Genomic DNA, 26,257 nt, shown 5'->3' with positions numbered 1-26,257 from the left:
TCTTCCTTTCTCTATTAACCATCTCTCTATTGCTCTGTGTGTGCACATGATTTCTCTTTCTAGGAGTGATAAGGACAGCTCTACCCAACATGGACCGGGAGGTGAAAGAGCTTTATCAAGTTCTCATCCAGGCCAAAGACATGGGTGGTCAGTTAGGGGGTCTGGCAGGGACCACCACCATCAACATCACCCTGAGTGATGTCAACGACAACCCACCACGGTTCTCTAAAAGTAAGACAATGTAACTCATTTCATGGCAATCTTGAAAAAACTGCACCATTCACATTTGAGAAAACCTCATATTTTATGCATTTTTATTTTGCAGTTTTTAATTTCACAGAAATGGCATTGAGCTGTAGTCATAAGCACTGATTCTCACGCAGTGTAAATATTGGTAAAACCCTGAGAGAGCAGCAGATTTCCATCAGAACGTCTCAGAGGAGTCTACAATGATGACTGTTGCATTCTGGGCTTAGTCTCTGCATATCTCTCTCTTGTTTGTATTTTTGGTGCATTGCACTAATGCATCTAATGACTTCTTAATTAGCTGAGGTTTTCTTTTTTGTTTGCTGTCATGGCCACTCGACACATTAGTTTAACCAATCAGCATAATCTGTTTGTGCCTACACATGATCTATTGACACATTTGATTAACCAAATAGCATAATCTGTTTATACCTATTTATGCCCACATAATGTTTATGTCAACTGCCATAGAGATATACAGCATAACTATAACTATATGCAAGTCGTCCGCCATATTGGAACAGTCAAAGCCAGGCTGTTTGCTGAGCATGTTAACTGTGTATCTGTAAGCGTATTAGCAAAAACAAGTGACAACAGCAGCTAAAATGTTGACCGTTCCAAGATGGCGGACATATGGAAGTGACTTGAGCTGTCAGCCTATGCATGCCAATATCTACACCAACTAGGGGTGGAACGGTTCACAAAATCCATGGTTCGGTTCTGTGTTATGGTTCTGTGGTCAGAGTTTCGGTTTGATAAATTATACACAGTTAATGTTTTTTTCTCAACACAGAAAATATAGCCTTACAATCCACCATTTACAGTGTTTAAATTTTTTTGTTATTCTTAAGGTCATGTCATGTCATGCAATCATAAATCTGAAAGGATGAGGCAGCTTGATTTTGGCCATAGACAATCATAAATAAAACCAATAGGTGAGATTTTGATACATAAAGAGGTTTGAGACTAGGTTTGAGAATGAGACTTCAGATTTTTCAGGTGTCCTTAAAATAAAAGGGAAAATGTCATTTTCTGGCAGTACTTTATCTGTTTTTTACAGGCCTTAATTGTAACCACAGTTACTGCAAATTCTGGCAACACAAACAAACAGAAACATGCTGCAAGTGGCACAAACCACAACGGAAGTGTTTCCAGGGGACTCCAAAAACGGATGCACCAGGCTGGGACACGTGTCCTTTCACTTTGTCCATATTGACCAATTAAGAAAAGGAAAATGTTAAATGCTGTGCTTACGTTATTTAGCTTAAGTTATTCCCAGGTACAGTCAAGTAAAATTATAGGCAGCTTTTTCGACAACAAAGAGTATAGAACCCAAAAAGAAAGCCCGAAGTCAATTTCACCTTTGTCTGTGCCAAATGGAATAAAAGCATGACCGAACCGAACAATACACGTGCATCTCGAACCGTGATTGAATTGAACAGTACAAATTTTTTCAGGAACTGTTCCACCCCTAACACCAACGTACCGTCCTCCATTTTCTTCTGTTGTCTTTCACCTGAAAAAATTCACACAGACTCCGAACATCTTGCCAAGCTGAATTTTCAAAGTAGCTTCCTCAACACTTGTCTACACAACTTTTTAGGTATCTTCCACCTGCGTGTACCAGAGTCTTCAACGGTCGGCTCTGCGGTGGGCCGAATCAAAGCTCATGACCTCGACATCGGAAAGAACGCTGAGGTGGAATACAACATTGTCCCTGGAGACGGAGGGAACATGTTTGACATCACCACCAACGAGCACAATCAGGAGGGAATAATCATGCTGAAAAAAGTAAGACTTCTGAACAACCATATTTTTATACCAAACTAATGTCAAACATTTATGAATAGACATTCAGTTTTTATGATGATGAGAAACATTTCAGTCAAGCAATCTTAAACTTTTAAATGAAGGTATATTTGCATAAATGAATGACTCGTATGTACCAAAGAAACACTTCTTTTCTTTCTGGCATCAAGTATGAAACACAATGCTGCAAGAAACAATTACAGAGCCAAATACAACATGATAACACTATTCGCATTGCATTACAGGTACTGTAAGAGATTATTTTTTCATTTCCAGAATATATTTTTATTCACATCTGTGTCTGTAATGGCCCTGGGCTTTTTAAATAGAGCTTTACTAAGTTGTTTTCAATGCACAAAAGCATTGTAAAAATGTTGCATTTTATAACCTATACACATTTTTTACAGTACCGATTCGGTACCTGGATTTCGGTGACGGTACATTTTTGGTACTTTACTCTAGCTGTGATAAAAAACATTAATTTCAGTGACAAAAATAAGTCCTCTCAATATAAAACATTTTGTTGAAATTTTACACAGTGGACAAAATAAATAAAGGCAATAGAAATAACTACAGGATTTTCATTCCTACTAGCTTGTTCTATTGCCTCATCACACACATAATCACGTATTCATGCAGTGTAATTAGGAATGCACTAATATGTACATTTTGGCCGATAACAATAACCGATAATTCTTTAAGATTTGAAGCAGATAACCGATATATCGGCCGATATACATCAACTAACTTTAAATTTAACATTTTCTGAGACTGAAACAAAAGGCAAAAGTGGACAACTGCTTTTATTTGAAAACACTCACTGCAATAAACAAGGGAAACCATTAGTTCTCTTTTTCCCTGAAAACCATGTACTAAGCATACTTTACACTAGTTAAAGATTGTCTCAATTTTAAACTATTCTGGTATAATGATTTTTAATAAACAAATTAAAGATGTTCTTTCTGTGCACCCCAACAGCCCTCAAGCCAAAAAGCATTCAGACAGCGGTCTGATTAAAAATATAAGCTTTTGTTTGCTGTAATTTACATATTCATAAAAATCTACATGCTGTACCTACATCAATAATGTTTTGCTGATAACAGTTCTTGACAGTACTGTACTGTACTTCAACTGTAAGTAGCTTGCAGCTGAACGGTTAAACCAGCTACCGGCTATAATATATCGGCATTACTTTTATACAGCAGATACCGATATGGACGATAATCTATCCTGCATTCCTAAGTGTTTGTACATTAATTAGGACAGCCTGCTTTATAAGCGGTTTGGTCTCTCTCTCTCTCTAACGTACCTGCTCTTATTGCAATTGATGCAAACACGACAGCTTACTACCTTGACCAGACAGCTTTGTGCAGTTTCCGGGAGGACCGTTAAAGAACACAACACACGTCTCCTGGAAATCCTGTGGAATTCATCCAATCAGAAGACGACTTTGAACGCGCAGAAGTGTTTCCAGAAAAGTGTGCTTTATGCATCAGACTTTCAGCCGATGGTCCGATGGCGTAATGTCTGAGACTATTTCTCTACTAAATAAAACACATAGTCCTAAAATAAACTTTAAATGCGTACATTGCTAACAAGATCATGAGGACACACAATTTATCAAGCAAACGTACTTTGCGTTAATTTTATACCATATTTAACATCTTTTTATATATTTTATAATATTTTACTGTTCATGCAAAATAGCATATGTTTCCCATCACTTGTTGTGACTAAACTCTGCTAAAAACTTCAGCGGCCCAATCACTCATTTAAGCCCAACCACATCAATAAAACACATCTTAAATCGCAGTTAAGAGCACTTTAAAGTGATTGTTTTCAACATTAACGCCTCCAAAGATAAACTAGAACGTTTAGCACTGCAGGAGTGCACAGGGTGACTTTCTCTGGTTGTAAATGAACTGAATACTTTCTGGCAGAGTGACAGGACCTATTACCACAGGCACACCATCTTATCACTGCATCTTATCTGTGTCTTTTACTAATGTGATGACACGAGCCCTGTCTATAAAACCAACTGCAGTTTTGGGGGAATACACAACAGCGAACTTTAATATCGGATCACTGTGCTGGGTCACTGTTAACTTTAGCAGGCTGGGAAGTCTTCACTGTGCCCATATGCTGCTCTCTAAATGCACACAGCATGTATGACGATAACACAGGCAGGAATCCATGTGAACTCCCAACAATAAACGCTACGTCGCATCTATCAACGACAGAGAAGTCATGCGGCACAGACCTGTGGGGAAGACAACGGCAAGTGTGCAAATTTAGCGCACCGTGTATACCGAATGCGGGAGGAGTGATATTTTGTAGAAGAGTACTGTATGAAGGGATGGTACTGTCATCTTTCTGGACATCAAAACCACCTTTACATGGACATCAGTTATCAAATGATTTGCCTTATTCTCAGTAAGCTAATATTACGAGGAAGGTGTTTACATGAGAGCCTTTAAGAATATACCTTTCATGTCCCTGCTTTACATGTTACACTACATAGTTTGATTAATGGCATACGTCATTACGTCCCTAAGCAATGCAGTTTGACGTTCCCTCCATTATTTCATGTATCAACAAACAGTTCGTCTTCACCATGGTACCACATACAGTTTTAGATGTTTCATTTATTTTCTAGAATTGTTGGCATCTTTCTTGTTCCCCGTTCGGACCAAAAACGTGCTTTCTTGCTTGAAGCCATGATGTTTGCAGAAACGGCTGTCCACTGCCGTGTGTGTAACCTGTTTCAAAGTGCCGCGAAAGTTCCTATGCGCCGTTAATAGTGCGATAAAGGTGTGTACATGACCAGAGATGGTTAGAAATAAAACAGAGAAGATTTTGACTTCTGTTTCAAAAAGCCTCTTTAATAACATATCGGCAATAGACCGGAATCACAATGATATGTCAAGTCGACATACTGCCTAGAAAAACATTGACCCAACGGTTGCAATATTGCATCAAGAAATAATTGAATGTACACAGCAAAACACAACCACAATAACAAAACAACATCATGATTTCATTTTTTCCGGAAAGCAAAGATGACTGCTGGTTACCTCCAGGAATAAAGAAACACACGATTTCCAAGCGTTCACGTCAAATGTGATGCACACACACACACACATATACACTTTGAGTGGCAAATACTTCTCTTATTAAATTGCTAAAGCTATAAATGCTTTGGTAGTGATTTGAAATTCTTTCTGTCAACACGTCGCAAAAGGAATCACGAGGGATGTGAGAAGATAGAGGAGCACAGCTCAAAAAAGTCATAAAACAACAATGAAATCTCAACTGATGCTGTCGAAACAGCTAGAAGATTCGTGTCATATCTATATTCAGTTATTGTGTGCATCTCTGTGTGCATCTCATAGTCACCATATAGACAAAAAAAAACCATGTTATTATTCTCTTTGGCCTACACTATGGCTTCAATCACAGTTCAACTAGTCAAGTCATAACAAATGTAGTCATTGGGTAATATTATTTCTGCACTTTTCAATATTTGGTTCCATGGGTTTCGAACCCACAACCTCAGAGTTACTAACACAAGAAACACAGAACTTTTGGTTTGCATTCATTTAGGGATGTTGTCGATGATTAACCATGAATCATCGCATCCAGAATAGAAATTTGTGTTTACACAATATATCTGTGCACTGTGCATATCAATTTTGTATTTATAAACAAAAACATGTATTTAGGAAATATTTGCATGTACATATTAAAATTTATATATAATTAAAATGATATACAAACATTTATTTATTTTTATATTTTATACATGTATGTGTATATAAATACAAAATTAATATTCACAGTGCACAGGCATATATTATGTTAACACAAACTTTTATTCAGGATGCGATTAATCACGATAAATCAACCAACGTTCATGTAAAATAAAACATGATCTTCTTTGTTCTCTCGCCTGTGTGTGTACAGCTAAGAAAGGGAGATTTATTGTAAGCATATGTTGTCTCTGTTACCCCTAAATTTGATTGTGCTTCATGCCCACAATGAGACAACATGGTGCATTCTTCCTTGCAGGTGGTCCAGAGACCAATCTTGGCTCTCTCTCTCTCTCTCTTTCTCTCTCTGCCTTTCTCCATCCACAACTAGTAAACTAAACCACATGCTTGACGACAAAACACGTGATTCGAGGTGAAATGTCTCTTAGGGTAATATTTCCGCTGTTTTAGATCTGTTTCTCAACCCCATGCGACTTTAAAATGTTTGTGTGTTCGGTAGCAATGAGGCATGCTGACCCCTCAGTGATGTGGAGCAGTGGACAGACCAAGATGAAGCGTTTGCTGTAGTTTAGCAACACAGGGGCAGCATAACATTTTTACAAACCTTTCCGCCACAACGGGCTTGTATATAATGGCATACTGTTTTCAGAATAACACACTACAGTATGTTAGATGCCATACATTTGCCATATGTGAAATATACTGTACAGTCAAAGAGAGCTCCCTATACTGTATCCCATAATACACTGCACCTTGCACTGACAGAATGATGAATGAGACAGAAAAAAATTATCTCAATTTTGTGTCATTTTGTCTTCATTAAAATATACAATGACAAGACTTGTTTGGAGACAATATTTGCAAGTATATCATGGATGTTTGCCACACTGACCAACCATAAACAATGTTTAATTCCCAAAATAGCCAATGTCTCTCTAATACTTATAACAAACACATTACAATTAAATTCAGTTGTTTCTATGAAGTAAACATATGGAACCGAAAGGTAATCTACAGACTTCAGCAGTATAAAGAGGTGCTCCACGCCAGCCGTCTCAATGAAATGTGTGTATGTGCGTGTGTACAGAGAGGATCATCATAGCTTAAGGATTCTGAGTGATTACCTGCTTTACTGTCAGGATGAACATGGGGCGGCACGGGAGATCATGAAAATGTTTAGACAACCTCTCGGCTAAACCAGCGATTAAAGCAAACAATACAATTGTCGATCCCTACAACAAGCAAGCAGAACATCCCTATTTACAATTCCTTACACAAACACTCAGAAACACACATCTATGCATCTGCATATATGCTGAAACACACGCAGCAAATTGCAGACTTCCTTATCTTGAGTTATAAGAAGATAAGAAGCTTTCATCAGATTGAAACTGTAAAGGAATGGTTGTGCAAAATGATAATTTTCTGATAGATAAAAATAAAAAGCATCATGTGTCCTACGGTTTGAAAGCAATCATCCAGAAGCCAGCTGTTAATTATATTTTAATTTATGAATATTTTAATTTAGAATAAATGTGGGAAAAAATATCAATGAATATGAATAACCTATGCTATGTCACATGAACGGTGTATTTGTCAACTACCCATATACAACATATTTATGTATAAAGGCCAAGGCTATAGGTGTTACACTTTGCACTACATACCTTCAGGTCTAGTTATATAAGTTTCATTATTGCCTCAAATAATGATATAGTCCAGTGAACACAAAATTACCTTTTGTGACAACATGCCCCAACATAAAGGTAAGCTGCCGTAATGGGAACCTGCCAATAGCCTATTATAGGGCTGCAATGGCTTTTCAAAACCACATTTAATGAAAAAAATTAAACTGCAAAAGTGTGACTGATACAGTTCATTTAACACATTTTGTGACTAAACAACATGGGGCACGTTGTCACACCACATGGGGATAGAAAACTGACATTAAATGCTAGGTTTGCTACAGGCAACTGAACAAAGTTTTTGCTAAATTCATAAAGTAAAACTGTAAAGAAACACACATTCAGCTAAAATCTAAAATACTTGCGGTATTTAGTAAATATATGACATTACCAGGCAACTACAGATACCAAGAGGCGAAACTCAATTGAACGTTCCATTGCAACACAAGTGTTTCTGCCATTTTGGGGTGAAAGCATCTCTGCTTTTTGCTGTCGCAATGGCAATATCAGCTGCTTTATTAAAAATTGTAAATATTAAAGCTGAAATTCAACCTGAATGATGATAATACATGATGACAAAAGCCTTGGCTCCCTAGAAACCATGTCAGTTATCAAGCATTTTCACTCCAAAATGGCGGCAGCGCTGTTCCCCAAAAATGACCAGTTTCGCCTCTTGGAATCTATACTCTTTGATAGCACTATGGATACTTCTACATAAAGTATAAGACATAAGGCATTGCATTTCCAACCAACAAACATTTGTATAACCAGACTTTTGACTCAAAACTTGATTTACTAACTTTAATGACTAAAACACTTGGGTCAACTTCTCCACATGACAGCCAGCCTTGGTTTTCTTTGTACTGCTATGCAAAGTCAGGTTATATTATAACCATATGGGAGCTATACGTTTCACATCAGTCAGCATTCTGTGCAGTGGTGTGAAGCACCAGCAGCCCCAAATTCCCTGCAAGTGGGTCAGCTCATGATAAACCATCAAAAATAAATGATGTTCATATCTCCCATTAGTAAACAAAAGCAATTATTATTTAAAGTTTGATCCCATTGGATCTCACTACTCTCCAGATTGACAACACAATCGATATTATGGGCTCATTATTATTAGACAGCTCACTTAAACAAATAAACAAAAGAAAAAGCTGAAGAAAATGAACAAGAATGGAGATCCATTACAACAAAACAGTGGCACTACGAAATGTCAGATTAACACATTGAACGCCGCTGTCATTTTACAAAGAGTTCTTCTGTTTCCTGAAATTGGGCGTTCTAGTTTCTTCTCCTTGCTTACTCTGCCAGCTAGGCGTTTTACCCAAAAAAGGACTGAAAAGTCACGACAAAGTTGCTAAATTAGCAACACTGACGTCACGTAATAAAAAATTTACAAACATGGCTGGTTTGTTTCTTCTTTTCATGTTTTTGATTTAATTTGGATTGGCAAATTAGTTTTTTACATATTTTATAAATAAAATGTTGGACGTCAAATGCGTCGCCTACTGGTTGGTAGGCGGGGCATGGCCAGCGCTAAAGGGGCAAGTATAGTCCGGCCGTCCGTGTCCACATAACGTAATTTTCAACATCATGAGGGTCCGCGGTCATACGAAACGCGTGCAACAACACATGCTCGAAAATTTTTGGACTGGCCGAGTCCACTCGATGACGTACTGCGCATGTGCCGAACTTGCATATCCGCGATTGAGTATGCTCAAGAAGCTGTACGCGAGACAAGTATAGCTGCGGCTTAATGCTTCGCCATGACGCCGAAATATGTATTATTGACAATGCCCATTTTGTCAGACATATAATTAATACCATAGCATATAGCTAAGTTTATCGTAAGCAGTATCTACTATTTCATTATAAGCAGAGTGTTCGACCTTCTCACACAAACTAAGCCATCTTGAAATAATTCATCAGTGAAATAATTTGACTTGTGAAACTCAGACAAAAGCTTTCAGGCAAGTGAGTCTAATGACTCATTCTTGCAGTGCTGCAGGAGCTTCTGGTCTCTCCATTAAGTGTGTCATTAATGTGCTGTTCGATCTATAAATCAGCTCACAGTGCACAAACTGCCATTGATCTTAATGACTCAGCCCAGATAAAAAAGTAATGACAGCCTTACCTGCTCGACTGATGAGAAAGGAAAATAGTCTTCATAAGGCATGTATGCTAACGCACCATAGATGGGCTTGCTTATCAATATTTACTTCTCTCGCACATTTTAGTGTGTTATAGTTGAGGGCAGGAAATAACTAACCCAGTGGGGCGCAGAGGTACTGCAGGGGGCGCAAACCTTTGGAACTCGCTCGCGAATGCTGAGAGGAACGTGGTTGCAAATCGACAGAGGGCAACGTTCCGTCTAAAGGCAAAAGTATAGTCCGGCTGTCCACGTCTACGCATCATCCGCATGGCGGAATTTTCGTCGTCTGGGACGCATACAACAGCGCATGCAAGACAAAATGTTGAATCAGCCGAGTCTATTCAGTGATGTACTGCGCATGTGTCAAACTTGCATATCCGCGATTGAGTATGCTTAAGAAGACGGGAAATCCGTCTTGTCTTGAAGCTGCACACTTGAGCGGATGTGCAGACTCATTGTAGGTCCTGCATAGTGCCATTTTAGGTTGCGCACAAAAGCCTAAAATCTACAAAGTAGGCAAAAGTCCACTCATGAAGCAGCTGCAATTACGTCTACATCATTGTAAGAAACAGGTAGATCATATAAGTATGTTGTCTTTCAGACTGTCATTTCAGAATAAGAGCAAGTTTCTTTCTTTCCCGGTGAGTTTAGAGTGCGTGTGAAAGGAATGCCGTGTAAATAAAGTGCCTTTTCATATTTTTAATTTAAAGCTGTATTATTATTTTCGACAGGCAAATTACACCACACCGGGTCGTAACTCTCGCTCGTGTTAAAATCAACAGATTAATCCCAAACGCTACAATTTTGTAATGGTTTTGATGCATAATGATAATGGTTCATGGAGTTTCATGGAAACCATTCATTTCTGTGATGGTTTCTTTTGTTTTTATAAGCAGGGTTGTTACTTGAGATCAATCTGTCATACACAGGTATTTTTTGCTTCTGTATACATAGTTCATGTATACAGTATATACTGTATATTATGGCTGTCAATAGATACACATTTTTAACCATTATTATCTTACCCTTTTCGTGCAATTAACTGCAAGTGATTGCACACGTATAGTGAAATTAAATATAAACTATTTATCTTGTTTAACATAATTATTTTAGTAGCGTAAATCGATTAAAACAATAAAATAATCACACACATCTTTTGTGTTTTAAAATATACCTTTGCGTTCTAATAATTTCACATTCCAAATTAATGTAGAAAACAATTCATTTCTTTAACAGCATCATTTTATGAATGCATTCTAATATCGTTGGCTTTGCAACTGATGTCTTTATTAAATATAATATAATTTTTTCAACTAATCGAATCCATCATAATATTATGCCTGTGTAACAGGTAGGAAATATACAGAAAAAAAATTAAGTTCTCAAACACTGTCTTTACAGCGAAATACAGAAAAATCCTCATTAAAGCTAAAAAATGAAAGAATGATTTATTTTATTCCTTTCTTCTATGATATTCAGCCCATGTGTTCACCCGATGGGATCGCCGTCGCGTTGAGTCGCGTTCCACAGCCAAAGCTGTCAATCTACTGGACGTGTCAATACAATTTGAAATCCCGCCTAAATAGCTTAAAGGCCTTTATATGAATAAGAGCGTGATTATATAACGTAATGCTAGACGATGATGACAGAAATTTTTTTTAACGCGTTAATCACAAAATATGTATCACATAAAAGCGTTAACGTTGACAGTCCTAATATATATATGTACTGAATACATATATTTATTTAACTATTTCTAACATATTTTACACATTATCTTATCTATCTTCAATGTACAGTATGGGGGGGTCTTTAAATGGGTCTACAGGGGGTGGGGGCGTGAGAAGGTTGAGAACCACTGACAAATGGCAGTAAGCAGTGCCACCTATGGGTTAGGTGCAGTTAGTAAATTGATAAAACTCATTTACAATGGAATTCTATGCGATGATAATTTAAATGGAGGCATTGCTTGCTTCATCGTCACGTGACAGTTTGACTAACCCGTGTGGTCTGTTGTATATTGCATAACTTTGTGCAATCGGGTATTCATACAAAACATATCAATTACAATATCATGCATTCTGTGTCAAGTATGCATACAAATACTGTAAAACATTGTAAAAAAAATAGTATACCAGTACTAATTCAAGCAGGAAGGACAGCTTGTTTACCTTCAGGCGAGTGTGTGCATGTGTGAGATGATGACGCAGATGCTGCAGTGACAAAGATCTGATAATATATATATGTTATTTGATCTTGTGTATCCAATAATTCACAGAAACCTTGTGTGTTTGTGCGTGTGAATGTCAATGTGTACACCATGTGATACCGTAGGCAAAAAATTGTATTAGCTGTGAGCGGCCGTCTCTGTAAGATAAGATGTTACCGGTGTGTGTTAGAGCTGTGAAATGAGGTTATTAGAGGGGATACTGTATATCTCCAAATGGCAACAAATCTACAAAGACTAAATGTGTGTTCACTGCTGTGTGTTGCCAATACGCATATTCGAGTAAAATGCTTTTATTTCATATTTTTTGTTGTATGCATGTGTGTGTGTGTGTTAGAATGTCCTTTTCGTAAACACAAGCTTCACCTCTTTAGTATGGAGAGAGTCGAGACAACCTCGAAGAAAATGAAGACATCACATAGCCCAGCTGCAACATAAATTACTGACACAGAAAACTCATTTTAGCAACAGAAAGCACTGCATGCTTTGCTGGTTCCAAATGAAGGGCTGTATGCCTCTGCAAACCCTGCTGTGGAGGGAATAGGCCTTACCATCTCTTTCCAGCAAGTTCTTCTCAATGCGAGTGTTACGGAGCGATTCAAAGTTATTGTCTATGGTGTACTTAGAATGACCACAGACAAACTCATCCTTCATTTCTTTTATAACAAATAGGAGACACACGATTTCCAGTAATGCACTTACGCTTCTTGGTTTGCATCAATAGGGCAGATGCTGAAACTCACAGGAATGTTTAAAGGATTTACCACAAATAAACATACCCTTTGTCACAGGACAACCTGAGACAAGTGTTTACAATGTACTACAATGAACTTCCGGGACACATTCACAAATAAAAGAGCGCCTGTAGATTAATTTTGATAACAATCAAAAGAAAGCGAGAAGAACCGTTACTTGGCTTAACTTGTCACTCCAATATTTTGAATTTAGACTGCGATACCAAGCTCAAACGCAATGTACCATGCGGTTTGTTGCGATCGAACTGCAGGAATTACAGAATTGTTTATTAAATAAAATGAACATGCAACAAAATCGTTCATTTAATTATTATACATTAAAATAATAATGCAAATTAATATTAACGTAAATAGTTATATTATTAGACACTAGCCAAATAAAAGCGGAAGATAACTGGGGGTCAGGTGCACGTCCAATCAAACAGTCTGTACACTGTGCATAAAATAAATGGCGTATTCATCACTGTATAACTTGAGAACTGCACTACAGCAATTTCAGAAAGTCTCTAAAGTCATTCATTAGGCGATTGATCGCACTGTGCAGTTTTAAAACCCAACAAGCTTGCAAGATGGTCCTGATGAAACAATCTTTCGTCTGCCCTCTACATCACCAAGAGGTGCTGACAGGTGTCTTTTTGCTCTAAATGTGATCCTGGCTGAATCTACAGATTCCACTGCCTGTAGTTCAACACATTCTGACAAACTGAAACATATAATTGGGTCATATTGTTTTATTTCAACCTTTATGTCCGCCAGTGTCCAGGGAGATCTGCCGCTGCTATGTGTGTCATTGTAATTTTAGAATTAGTATGCATGTATTCTGGCATCCTTAACAGGTAATGTGGCATATAGAACTGTATGTAGGCCAGCATGTTTTTACGTCTAACAGGATGGGATGTGCAATAAACTGGTTTATTGCTATTCGATTACAGTGAAATGGCTTGTGTTGTTGTGATCTATGTTTATAAAAATGTAAATATACATTTCGTCATCCGTACATTTTCATTCACGTGTTTGAAGTATAAAAATGTGCCAGCACAGAAAGGAAAACGTGTTTTTGTATTTCCCTCTATCGAAGAGTAAAGCGTCTGATGGCCCCTGCGAACAAAAAAGCCTCCTTAAGGAAACAACACGATAAACTCTGAGCTTTCTCAAAGGGGAAGACTAACAGGCACATTGCCACAACAAGAAAAGTACTTTTTGGGGGCGCCTCACATTGTAATCTTCTTCAGATGAAGGCAAAGTGCATTACACTATAAAAAGCTTCAAGCGGGTTCTGCATACTAATGGGCCGGTACATAGATACCGTGCAGCGCAGCCCTAAGGATTATAGGGCTGACTTTAATAATAGCTATTGATTTCACTAAGATCTTCGTACATAAAAGTAATTCAGTGTTTGACTGTGCGGGCAAAACGTCGGGAGCTTCTATTGGTTGCCGAGAATAAGCACAAATTCAGAACGCTAATGGAAATAAAGAGAGCTCCACATCAAAGAGCTCTCACGTCTCTCGCAAGTTCTCTAGGGGAAGATGAAGTCGCGTCAAAAAAGAAAAACTTTCCTTCTAAAAGGCCCTTATTGTTGAGGAAATAATAATGAAGAAGATCCTAACCGCTGACATATTTACGTTGTATTGAGCGCCTCCGAGCGTTATTACCTACACAATGGATGTTGCTTGTTCCAGATTCCGGTGCACACTGATTCAATTCCCACGACTGGCATTGATGGCACGGGCTGCGATCGTCTTGATTTCTCTGTTGGCAATCACACCAGTGCAAGGAGAGAGCACATTAGCACATCAAAGGATTTTCCAGCATGAAGTGATGAATTTAAAGCGTCTTTTGTTCTGGTAACGGTCGAGTGTGCGCGCACACGGAGAGGAAAATGAGTATTTCCTTCACGTACGCACACGTGCGCGTACCGCCTGAACTACAGGCACCTTTCCTGAGGCCTTTGATCTTTGTGTTGTTGATTAACGTTCTCAAAAGCCTTCAGCAAAGCAACACTCTAAGACCAAAAGCATCTGTTACAAATACATAAAGCCATATACCGCACACCCAATTTGTGTCATGCGGGAAATAAGAAACCATATCTGAAAAAGATATATAGCATACAAAAGTATGGAAACATACGATATATACGACTGTTGAAAAGTTTCTATTTATTTTTCACGTAGTACACTTTATTATAAGAAAAACAATATATAGGCTATATATAAGCTAAAAATGTTGTATTCATGTTTTAAACATACAGCCGTGGAAAGATTTGAGAGACATTTAAAAGATGATATTACATTTTTCAGAATTTACAATTTGATGTGTTTGGGTAAATTGATCGTTTTTGTTTCATTCTGTGAACTACTAACAATATGTCTCCCAAATATCTATTAAAACATATTGTTTCTATTCGCATTTATCTGCACAGAATGAAAGAATCAAAATATCATAAAATATGCTATTTTTTTCAGACCTGAAATGCTGCAAAGAAAAGTTCATATTCACTTTTAAGCAAGATATTTTGATCTTATATGTATTTAGGCAACGTTTTTTTATAAACTGGAATTTATCAGTTTTCATGCGTCTTGTCATGCTGTCATTCTTTCACATTGCTGTTGGATGACTTTGTCACTTCTGAGGTTTGATTTTGTTGAAATTCGACAAACACTTGACTGAAATGGTATTCCTCTAGAAATGCTGTTAAATTAACATTTCGAAATGGCTTCTTTATATTTCCATGGCTGTATATATAGCATTCTCATATTCCTCCGTTTTTATATTGAGTTTAGTTTTTGATTGAGACACGTTAAGAGCATTTTAGTGTAATGAGTCACTGTCATTATCCTTTCAATAGTTTTCTGTCTTTCTCTCCTTTAACATTCCTTTCGTCTCGCTGTAGTCATTAGCCGAGGCTACTGGGGGTGATGTGGCCGTTCGCATATACCAAAAGGGCAACGATAGTCTTGACATTCTTCCATGGCTAAACCTCCTCACCTCCAATGATCCTGCAGCTCCTTTTGACATTTAATCACCATTCACGTCCATCCACATCAATACCAGACACGGACGGAATACCTCTCCACCTCAGATCACGACCTGTCGTGAACACTAAAATGGGAATTTGATGCACCTCGAAAAAAGAGCAGGTGCTGGGAATGTGGGTGTGGAGTAATGGAGCGCTTCTTTTCCATCAGTCATGCTTAAAGAACATATGATCGCCCCAGTTACATTCGGCTCACATGAAAGAGAGGAAGAGGAGGTATTCATTTGTCTTCTTTTACATTATTTGTCATTTTGACGGACTGCTGGCCCACGTGCTTTATGTTCAAGGCTGTGCACGACTCATGAGTTTTTTTCCAAACTGTAAGGCTATCAAATCTTGCATTCTAATAAAATGTAATATAGAGCAAAGAAAATGGCTTGAAATTTGGATGTGCTGGTGGCAAGGGGTGGAGATTTTGCTGTTTGGAATGGTACCTTTAGCCCCGGGTATGTCGCAACACTATTTGCCAAAAAGCATCGTACTCAATTTCTCTCAGCCATTTTAAAGTGAATGCGATATATTTGGTTGCAATACATTTGGGAGATAATTCCCCCGAAATCTCAGTTGCTAACCAAATATCTTTATTTGTGTTTAACAGAATAAATAAATCTATACCAGTTTGGAACAACTTGAGGTTAAGTAATTCATAACCCAATCTTGGGTGAACTGTCCCTTTAAGATAAGACAGGTGTTCCTTTTTGTCCCAATATCTTTTTTTGCCATGTTTCGGAGTCCTTATACCGAATGAAATCGGTTAAGTTGTTTACGAGCCCAAATGACCTTGAAAACAGACTCTAGGGGTGTATAAATGAAAATTTTGTGTCCTGAAAGAACAGTAAATCAAAGACTCTCTGCGAGCCTTTCTCTAGCAATGCAACGCTGAAGATCCAGCCATAATTCAATATGAGCATCACTAAAGATCCCTTTGAGAGGAACTAAATGGAAAATAAGCGCATGAAACAGCAGTCAGAGAGCAATTTATAGCTTTTGTCTCTAACTTAGAACGACAAGAGCTGCAAGTTCTTAGTACAATTTGGGACGTAGAATAACATCCACTGGAAGGAAATAAAACTCGCGTTGTGCATAATAAATATGGTAGGAGACCTCCATGTGTCCTTTTTGCTGAAATGCAAGAGGTTTTATTAACAATCTGCCTCTCTGTCATAGTTTGTGACCTTAATAGCAATGTGTCTCTTGCCCTCTAGGGACAAGTTTGTCTTCTATAGGGGACATAGAAAGGTCGTTTGTAAGCAAGTCTGAATAATTAGAAATAAGTTTTGCACGACATGGGTGCCAATTACTTGATTAGAAAAATAGCCACGACAAACTTATTTTAATATTCATATTTCGGAGTAAACTTTGTAGACTTCAGTTAAAAGCAACACAACTTTATTCCCGTCTTTCAGTTCATTAGCGACAGCAGTTTTGGGAGATTCATTTTTACCTAATTGGAAATCTAATTTGGTTTGTATTTGGAACTTCAGCAAGGGGCATCTGACATCCTGAAATCCCAAATGGTTTGAGACTGCCATTTCAGACAGGGGCATCTGACAAGCTCAAACCCCAAATGATTCGATGTGGCCACTCAACCAAAACTGATGTATTTCCGCTAAGCTTGAGATCTGTACGTTATGGAAATTTTATGGAAATGTCCGGCAAAATACAAGTTTCTTCTATGAACTCGGGGAACTCCATAAGCAATGTGCATCCCTACTTACTGATGCCATTTATACTGCACCTGTGGTGGTGGTTTTCTACTTGTATGAAGATGATGCAAAGCTAAATTGCTCACGATGGAAATGGTATATAGGTCAGATATCTGATCTTAACCTCTTTTGCCCTTTAAGACGGATTTCTAAGACAGGGAGATATTTAAAAAATAGCCTTCTATGATTATCATCTCCACACACGCTTCTGATTTAGTGGTGCTCACACACACACACACACACACATTTTACGGCTGTCAGACTGATGGTAGACCGGATTAGATGAATTGAGGAGAAACTTTAAGTTAGATTTCATTATAAAACAGGCTGTTAAAACCCGTGAATTAAGATGGAAACAATACGTGGGAGAGCATGAGAGAACACGTTTTGGAGTGTGTTGTTTGTTTGACATGACTCAAAATTGTGACAAACTTCCCCAGACAGACTGACATCAACAGCAGAGATCAAAGAAAGGCCTGCAATATCAACATGATCAAAGGAAGCAATTTTTACAAAACAAAAAAAAAACTAAATAAATAAATAATGAGGCCTTAATGTAGAGCTCTGTGTTTAGCTTTATTTGTGAGGCATCAAAGCTGGGGGTAATTGCACATATAGGCAAAGTCGAATTTTTCCTATAACACCTAAGGACTATTAAAGCTATTTAAACATTAAAATTGCTTTTAAACTACTCATGTACGTGCACGCACGCACACAATCACATTTATTTATAATGTTATAGTATTATGTTTTAAATTATAAATGGTCAATTCATAAAAAAACAGATGTCCACAAAAAAGTAATTAACCAATATGTTTTAAGTACATACTGTATGAACAATATTTGGAACCTTGAGTGTGCATCAGTCTATTTCTTCTGCAGTGCTGTATATTACCATTTTTACAAAAGACCAAACAACATTCAAGCGAAAATGGTCTCCGTGTGACCTCTAGTGTACAAACAGCACAATGCTAAAGTAAAAAAAAGCAATCAATTTAGCCAATCGAGCAAGAGGTGTCTTCAACTTCTTGCGACTCCGCATACAGTTTGCGTGTATGACATCACAGTACCGCAAAATCCGTCTGCTTCAAATACTTTCGAATCGGTCACGCGGCACTTCACGATGCTATGCCGACCGGCCTGCGCATCTTCCAAAAGAAATCACACACGTCTTTCACATCTGCACTGAACTTGGATCGATTTATCGCAAATTTCCATCGCAAAGGATGCCAATAGAAAACTACTATATGGAATTGCATTGTTATTTAAATGCCGATTATGCCATTACTGCCTTTCGTAAAGGGGGTTTTCATAGTTGCTATAAATAATGCAAATAGTGCATACAACAAAACGATGTCACTTCACATATGCCTTTCCTAGTATTTTATTCAGACGTTTCAAAATGGCTTTGTTAAATAACATGTTTGAAATAAGGGTGTTGTTTTCGACAATTAAATGAGTTGTATTAACCTCCCAAGATGGCGGCGCCACTGCAATATAGGGCGTCAGGTTCACATTCTCTATATGATTTTAGTATAATTTGTATGACTAAGTTAGTGTACATACAGTAGAATAGAGAGAGGTACACTGAAGGATGTTTATTGTTGTTTGAGATAGGAAAAGCTGTTCTAATGTCAGGATATTAATAAAATGTGATTGAAACGTGATTTAAATAGTTAGAATCAATTTCATTCACCATTGTTTCTCGTTCTGTCTTTGTCTTATTTCTCTTCCCTCAGCCTCTAGATTATGAGACAAAGAAAGCCTATACATTTAAAGTGGAGGCTTCCAATGCACACCTGGACCCACGGTTCCACAGCTTTGGCCCGTTTAAAGACACTGCGACCGTGAAAATAAACATTCTGGATGTGGATGAGCCTCCTGTCTTCAGCAAACCCTCCTATACTATGGATGTTTATGAGGACACACCACAAGGCACCATTATTGGAGCGGTGACAGCACAAGATCTCGACGCAGGAAACAGTCCGGTCAGGTATGTCGACAAATCGCACATAATCCAGAGGTTTGGTTCTTTGTCCCAGCGAGAAACAAGCAAAAACCATCAATATTGTGGCCTTGAAAGGACATTTACTTGGGTTGGGACATTTTTTGTATTTCGAGGACAATCAATGAGGAGACCATAGAGTCCTGTAAAGGAAATATTGATGTATCTATATGGATATAGCATCTTAGACTTTTGTACACTGTATGCGTGCGTGTGTGTGTATTATACAAACAATAACATGCTCACTGAAGTAAAAGCAGCATGTTAAAAATAAATGTAAGTTTATATAGTCCGTTATTTTATAGAGTTGCACTTTTAAAGTTTCTTAAGAAGAAAGACCATTGATGCACCGCTGCGGGCTCCCAACACTACCCAAGAAGCTCATACATCAAATGTTCATCTGAATGAAATATTCATATAGTACGTAAAATAAGAAAGCAAAATGGACAAAGAAAAGATTTGTATGTGTGAAAGTGCAACGACGTGCTTTTGTTTTGGCCTTTCTTGATTAATTATTTAGAAACGTTGTAATGTAGCATTGACATTGTTGGATGGGGATGAGCGCTTTCTCATCTGAAACAATAGTCCCCGGTGAGGTTCTGTGCGAGGAAAACAAAGCTTTTAAAATCCTAAAAGGGGTGTCCACCGCATGTGTTGTGCAGGAGGCAAAACAGATAAAGTGCCCATGTTAATCGAAGGTTTCTGCAGCTTTACAGAAAGCTTTTTAAGTTTTCTCCAAGCGTCAGGGTTCGTAAAATAGCCGCATGGAGATCAGTAATGGACATACTTTTGAAAGAAACAAAGTTTTTCATGTGCGCTCAAGTTGGATAAATAATTCTTGAGACAAACCACTCAAAGGAGAGCATACAGAGAGGAAAAATAAGCTACTAGAAAGGCCTCTGTTCCATAGGGCACTCAATTGACCCGGGGTCGCATTGACTCTTCTGTATGGGCAAGATTTCTTTGTTTAGCCAACGTCTCAGACAGCATCAGATGTATTCTTTTGCAGAGATGCATTCCATAATGCATTATGACATGCCCGGTAAAGAAAAATCCATTTAAGAGGGTGTACGAAGCAAAACGGATATTACTAGTAGACATGAAGAGTTCGGTTCCAAAATGAGATGTTAAAATGTTTAAAAAATCATGTTTTTTCAGTGTGCATTCCATTTAATATCAATCAGTCGGTTTAATTTCCTTTAAGCCATAATTGCTCAAAAAGTACAGCTACTCCTGATGAAACCCACTCCACTTTTTCTTATCGAATATCCCGTTTCGTTATGAAATGTTATGTAGTCAAATGGGTCGGGTACCACATTGACTTGAATATCAATATCAGTCCTCAAGTGTCTTTGTAGGCCTTTTGAATTATTAAAATAAATAGGCCTTGTATTATAGAATTTGTATCTGGGTCCCACTAAAACTGCGAAACCGTATATTCTTTCTTCAAAGAGTATTTCATAAATGTTTAGACTGTTAGTTCATATTTAAAATGACTACAGTTTGATAACTGTTAATATGGACCTCTGATTATAATGAGTCTCTTGGTTATTTTAACAAATCTGCTTGTGAATTTAAGTCAAGTCAGCTTTATTTATATAGCGCTTTTGACAATTTTCATTGTTACAAAGCATCTGTCCAAGAAAACATTTAAATTTAAAACACAGGTCAAATGTCAGACGTACTATAAATTCCTATATGCAGTGTTTATTAAATAAAACTATAAAAATTCGAGCAGCCCCCCCGGCCAGGCAAACAGTGCAAAACAGAATGCAAACGGTGGCGAGGAACCCAAAACTCCATTGGAGGAAAAAATCCTCAGAGGGAAACCAGGCCTAACCAGGGGAATTTAAGTTAAAGTTTTCATATACGTATTACAAACTGATATCATTCTACAGGGATAGAAGAGAGTTATTTTAGGTGAGTAAAACAAGATAAATGTAATGTTCTAGCTCATCTCTCTCATAGACAAGGGTCTGTCAAGCAGACCTCTAAATACTTTCCACAGTGAATCATTTGTTCGTCAGTGTGTTTGTTTTGTAATCTTGTAAAGATTAATGAAGCAGCATATTGAAATTCAGTTTGAAGTTTTATTTCCTGAAGGCAACAGCATCTGCTGTAAAACAAAATCATATAAAAAAATGATATGAAAAGGCTTTCCTTGGTCTAACGATGAGCAAAACTTTCTGTGACTCGCGCTCTGAGAAAAACACAAATTCACACAACATTGATTTGAACTCTGCAGCAATAAACGGCCCAATTGAAGATCAAATAAAACGCGGAGATTGTATATTGAACATTTTTTATATTTTAAAAAGGACTGCGTGATCTGCCTCCAAATCTCTTTTGATCTGCATTTGGCCTTCGGAGGCAGAATAAACGTTTTTGCCGACCAATGCCACGCACACACTGCACGTTTTCATTTCAGTCGTTTTCCACAAACCCATTTTGAAACTTTCCTACGCATTCTGTTTTCATAGCTTCTGACGCTATGTGTCATCTACTACGATTATTATAGAGATTTAAGCCTGCTGACTGTTTAGGATCGCAACATCAAAGGTGTCTCTTGAAAGTCCAATGCAAATGTACACAATCCTCAGATGCATTTCTGTCGACCACCTTTAGTGAAATCTAACATGCCGGAATCTGAAAAAATGGAAATTGTGAACGTCGCCGCCACAGCCGTGCTACATTTCTCCCACCTCGATTCTAGGTCAACCTACGAATTAATAAATAAACCGCCTTGAAAATGTTACCCTGCATTGATGCACCCAGAACAGGTTTGAAAAAGTGTCCGTGAAAGAACGAGTCCAAGACATAAAGTGAATTTGTACTTATGCGTGCTGTGGTGGTGCTTCGTTTCTGCAAAACACGTGTAAAACACCCCGCGAGAGTGGTTATGGGGTCTGTTAACAACAAGGTTGCGGGGCTATTACTACATCTTATCATAACAGCTGTTTAAAACTGGACCACAGATAGCAGTTCACCAAAGTGTGTAATATGTTTATGCCAACTTGCTGGCTCGAACGAAATGAGCGCTGTGCAACATGATAATAATAAATAATAATAATGGTAACATTATACTCTTATACCGTATATCCAAAGTACAAAAACGCAGTTACTTGCTAAAGGGCAGTCGTTCTTTCCTTTCTCAATGGTACTAAACAGGTATTTCTCCTTGACGCTCCTGCGTCTCAGATATTTCTCCTGAGAAATTAAAAAAAGTTAAAGAAAATGTTTATCACACAAAAGTGAATGTTATGCTCTTGACAGCCATTAATTCACTCATAAATGTACAACTATATTGTGTTCTTTTTAGGTATTCCATCGATTGGAAGAGTGACCTGGACAGCTTCTTTGACATCGATCCCGTCAGAGGCACCATCTCGACCAATGACCTTTTGGACAGGGAGAGTATAGCCCAGCACAACATTTCTGTTGTGTCCACTAAAGTTAGTAAGTATAGCTGTGAAGCTTAAAAGCGACTCCTAAAAAGCAACCGTTTTAATACGTGGGTATTTCTTGCTGATTTACGGCGCAGTCGTATTCTATTAAGTCTCTGGGATTTTTACGATCGTTCATAAAATATGATGACTCTTCTGAAATATGTATCATTTCCACGCTGACTTTCGTGTCTCCTTGACCCCCTTTAATATAACAATTGATGTATTCCCACGTTCTAAAACTGCCGGCAGATTAATTGTTTCTCATTAGTTTGGTCAATTATGGAAGAGTCTATCTCGCATCACGTCATCGGAAACTTCACAGAAACAAATTAAGCTTGAGTGATAAAACCAAAAACCCTGTGATATTTGCTAAGGCATAAAATACAAATTTGGACCATTTATTTTGGTAGTGCACGGTGTTTTGCAGGAATTATTTCGTAATGCCTACTTCTTACAATCTCATCCATTTGTTGCATTTCATTTAAGCACTCAAAAGTTTTATTTCTCACCTTTTATTAGAAAAACAACATATATCAGAAAGGAAATGGTTTGTTAACATTGCTATTTTAAATAATTTATATCAAAAGATCAACTCGACTTCAGTTGTCCCGGTGCCTAAAAGATCCGTAAATTAAATCGTCTCATAAATAAGCAAATCCATCGTCATCGAGCCATCAAATCCACTAAGAAGTTGCAAACGCCATTATCCCGCCGTCTCCGTGATACTCAATCAAAATTACAAACGTGGCGGCTTTCATTCATTAAGACGGAATGGAGATGAGCGGGTCATTAAAAGTTGAGCGGTTATCGTCATGGTAACAGTTATTAGTCACCGGCTCTCAAGGTCGCGCTGGTGACATGCTAATCGTGATTTCTGAAGCTAGTTTGGGAGTCTGGGCTGTTAAACTTCACTTCACTTCTGCTGTGGGAATTGTCCACCGTGCGTCAGAAGCCTCCTATGAATATGTATTTCTCACTATCAGAGGTTTTACATTTTGTTCGGGTGGCCCTGATAGATTCTGGTATATCGCAGAACACTGAGCTCATAACTCGTGCATCGATGTCATTTAGGATTAGAGACAAGATGAACGTGAAAATGTTAGTTGGAATGTCTTTTTTTTATTTTTGTTTTTATTCTGTTTGCTTGGTTTGTTAGTATGCAACGTTAAATCCTCAAGATGCATCTTTAAATATCACAGATACACTTTTTATTCCAGAGTTTTTCGTTGTTGCAATAGCAGTGCACCACCGTGAGCATTTTGTTTCAAGTTTATTTGAAATAAGCGTTTTGAGACCCCCGTGTTTTATCTGGTGCTGTTGTGCTCCATCAAGCTGTTTCTATATGCAAAAACACTTGTAAACATCTTGCAGACTCATTCTTACAATTGCATCTCATTGAGGTCAAGTGAACTAAAACCAGCCCAGTTTTTCAAATTGAGCTGTGTGTTTGCAATGCACGGGTCATGGATTCCCAACTAACACACAACGTATTACACGGTATACATCTGATCAGTGAGTCTCATGGATAAAAGCAATTCATTGACGAATGCATACATATAAATGTAAGACCAGGTAATATCGTGGTTGCAAAAACATTCTTTGCACATCCCTGAAAGTTGGTTTAAACTTTAAGGCCCATTTTGAACATTTGGAGCTTTTAGAGACAGAAAGTATTCAACAAGCCGTATTTGCAGTCCTGTGATCTGTATTATTATTAATGTCCATATCATCCAATTTTACTGTATATACCAGAAATGTTAACCACCCTTACAAGCCTTATGCAGTCTTGTAAAACGAGCCTTTTAATGGCTTTTAAATCTAGCAGAAACAATGCTTATGAGATGCGGGGAACACCTGTTCGACACCATCACGGGATAGCGTTACACATTCCAGCCTCCCTGCATTTCTTCTCTCTCTCCTGCGTTTATCAGAAGTGTTTATGTCACGGCAGGTGCATTTCCAGATGTTCTGGAATATGTAATACATGTGAAATTGCTGAAGCAAGTATGATTAGGATGGCTTCAAAACATCTCATGCTTGTTGCACAGGCTGAAAACTTCTTGGGTTGCATGTCTGGAGCGAAAACATGGATGCACCCGATTAACATAATCTCCATTGTGATGCTTATTTATGAAAACAGAAGTGTGTCATTTCCTAGTGGGATTGCAATAAAAAGTAATACTTCTCCTGTCTTCTGTAAAGTTAGTCTCAAATCCACACCATTGCTTGAATCATGCTGAGCTCTTGAATATTGTATATGTGGGGTCTTCATATATTGTTGTGGACAATATGAGGGCTTTGAAGTAAAAAAAGGTTGAAATTCACTTTTTTAAAGACAACATTTCTGACTGTAGTTAAAAGACCGGATTATAATCAACGGTTAAAATAAAAGTGTTGCTCTCAGGCTCAGATGTGTATAACACCACCTGCCAAACTGTGAAAGCAGAATTGTTTTGATCTAAATGTGAGGCGCCTTTAAAATATGGGATCAGAGAATCATTTACATTGCTTTGAAAGAACAGTTTGATGTACAGTGATATGAGCTATTGTTTAGCTTAATCCATTGCGCCATCTAGTGGAGAAGAGCATCTATGAACTCTTAATGCTGAAGTCCGATTCAGACGTTTTAATGATCAGATAGCTGTAAAGGGATAGAACAAAATCTGAGTCAACATCAAATGTCTTCTTTAAGTTATCATAAACTTATATATTATATACTTTTATTTTATTTATACAATTTGAGAAAAACACTCGGAAACATAAATATGTGGCTTTTTCTTCTGATGAACACAAAAAAATTTCTTGACTACCAATGGACACAAACCCCTGAGACATTTCTCAAAATATCTTCTTTTGTGTTTTTGTAAAATTGTATAAATCAAATAAAAGTATATCCTTTAATAGTTTGTGATAATTGATCTGTTAGTTTAGTAACTAAAACTTCAGTTTTTTTAAATCAAAGTATTGGCCTAAAAAGTATTGAAAAACTCAAAACTAAATGAAAAATGTAAAAGTTGCCTAAAAGTATAATGATAAACAAAAAGTAAAATGAAATAAAAATAAATAAATCTTAAAAAGCTATTTAAAGATAAAGATAAAACGTCAAAAGCATAACAAAATAGCTAAAAAACTAACTAAATTAACATTACAATTCAAAAATAAAAGCTAATTTAAACTATTTAATAAAACTGAATACAACTAAAGACAAAACTATAATAAATATGGTACAGTACATCATATTTAAATATGAACCTATTGATGTTGTGTAACCCTCTCATCAGAAGTGTCAGTATATTAAAATATTAAACTACGATCAATTTGTCATAATATTTAACATATTGCTTCAAAGAATTCCGTTTGTAAGTTAACTGAATTACATTTAGTTTGCCAGAACTTGTTTGTCTCCTTCAAAA

The 26,257-nt window shown here is 37.4% G+C and overlaps 1 protein-coding gene across 1 annotated transcript in view; it reads left to right on the top strand.

Annotated features, from left to right (window-relative positions):
- Positions 1 to 1,372: 1,372 nt before the first annotated feature.
- cdh12b (cadherin 12b) overlaps positions 1,373 to 26,257 on the top strand; it is a 35,438-nt gene continuing 10,553 nt past the window's right edge. The window contains exons 1-3 of the mRNA XM_079476358.1: positions 1,373 to 2,037; positions 19,133 to 19,386; positions 22,718 to 22,854. Coding sequence (XP_079332484.1) covers positions 1,636 to 2,037; positions 19,133 to 19,386; positions 22,718 to 22,854 — 793 coding nt within the window. The 5' untranslated portion in view covers positions 1,373 to 1,635. The remainder of the gene's footprint in view (positions 2,038 to 19,132; positions 19,387 to 22,717; positions 22,855 to 26,257) is intronic.

This window comes from Barbatula barbatula (assembly GCF_947034865.1).
Source record: "Barbatula barbatula genome assembly, chromosome: 16".
Classification (NCBI taxonomy): Eukaryota; Metazoa; Chordata; class Actinopteri; order Cypriniformes; family Nemacheilidae; genus Barbatula; species Barbatula barbatula.
Note: the sequence above shows the minus strand (reverse complement) of the source record. Positions and strands in the feature narration are given on the sequence as shown.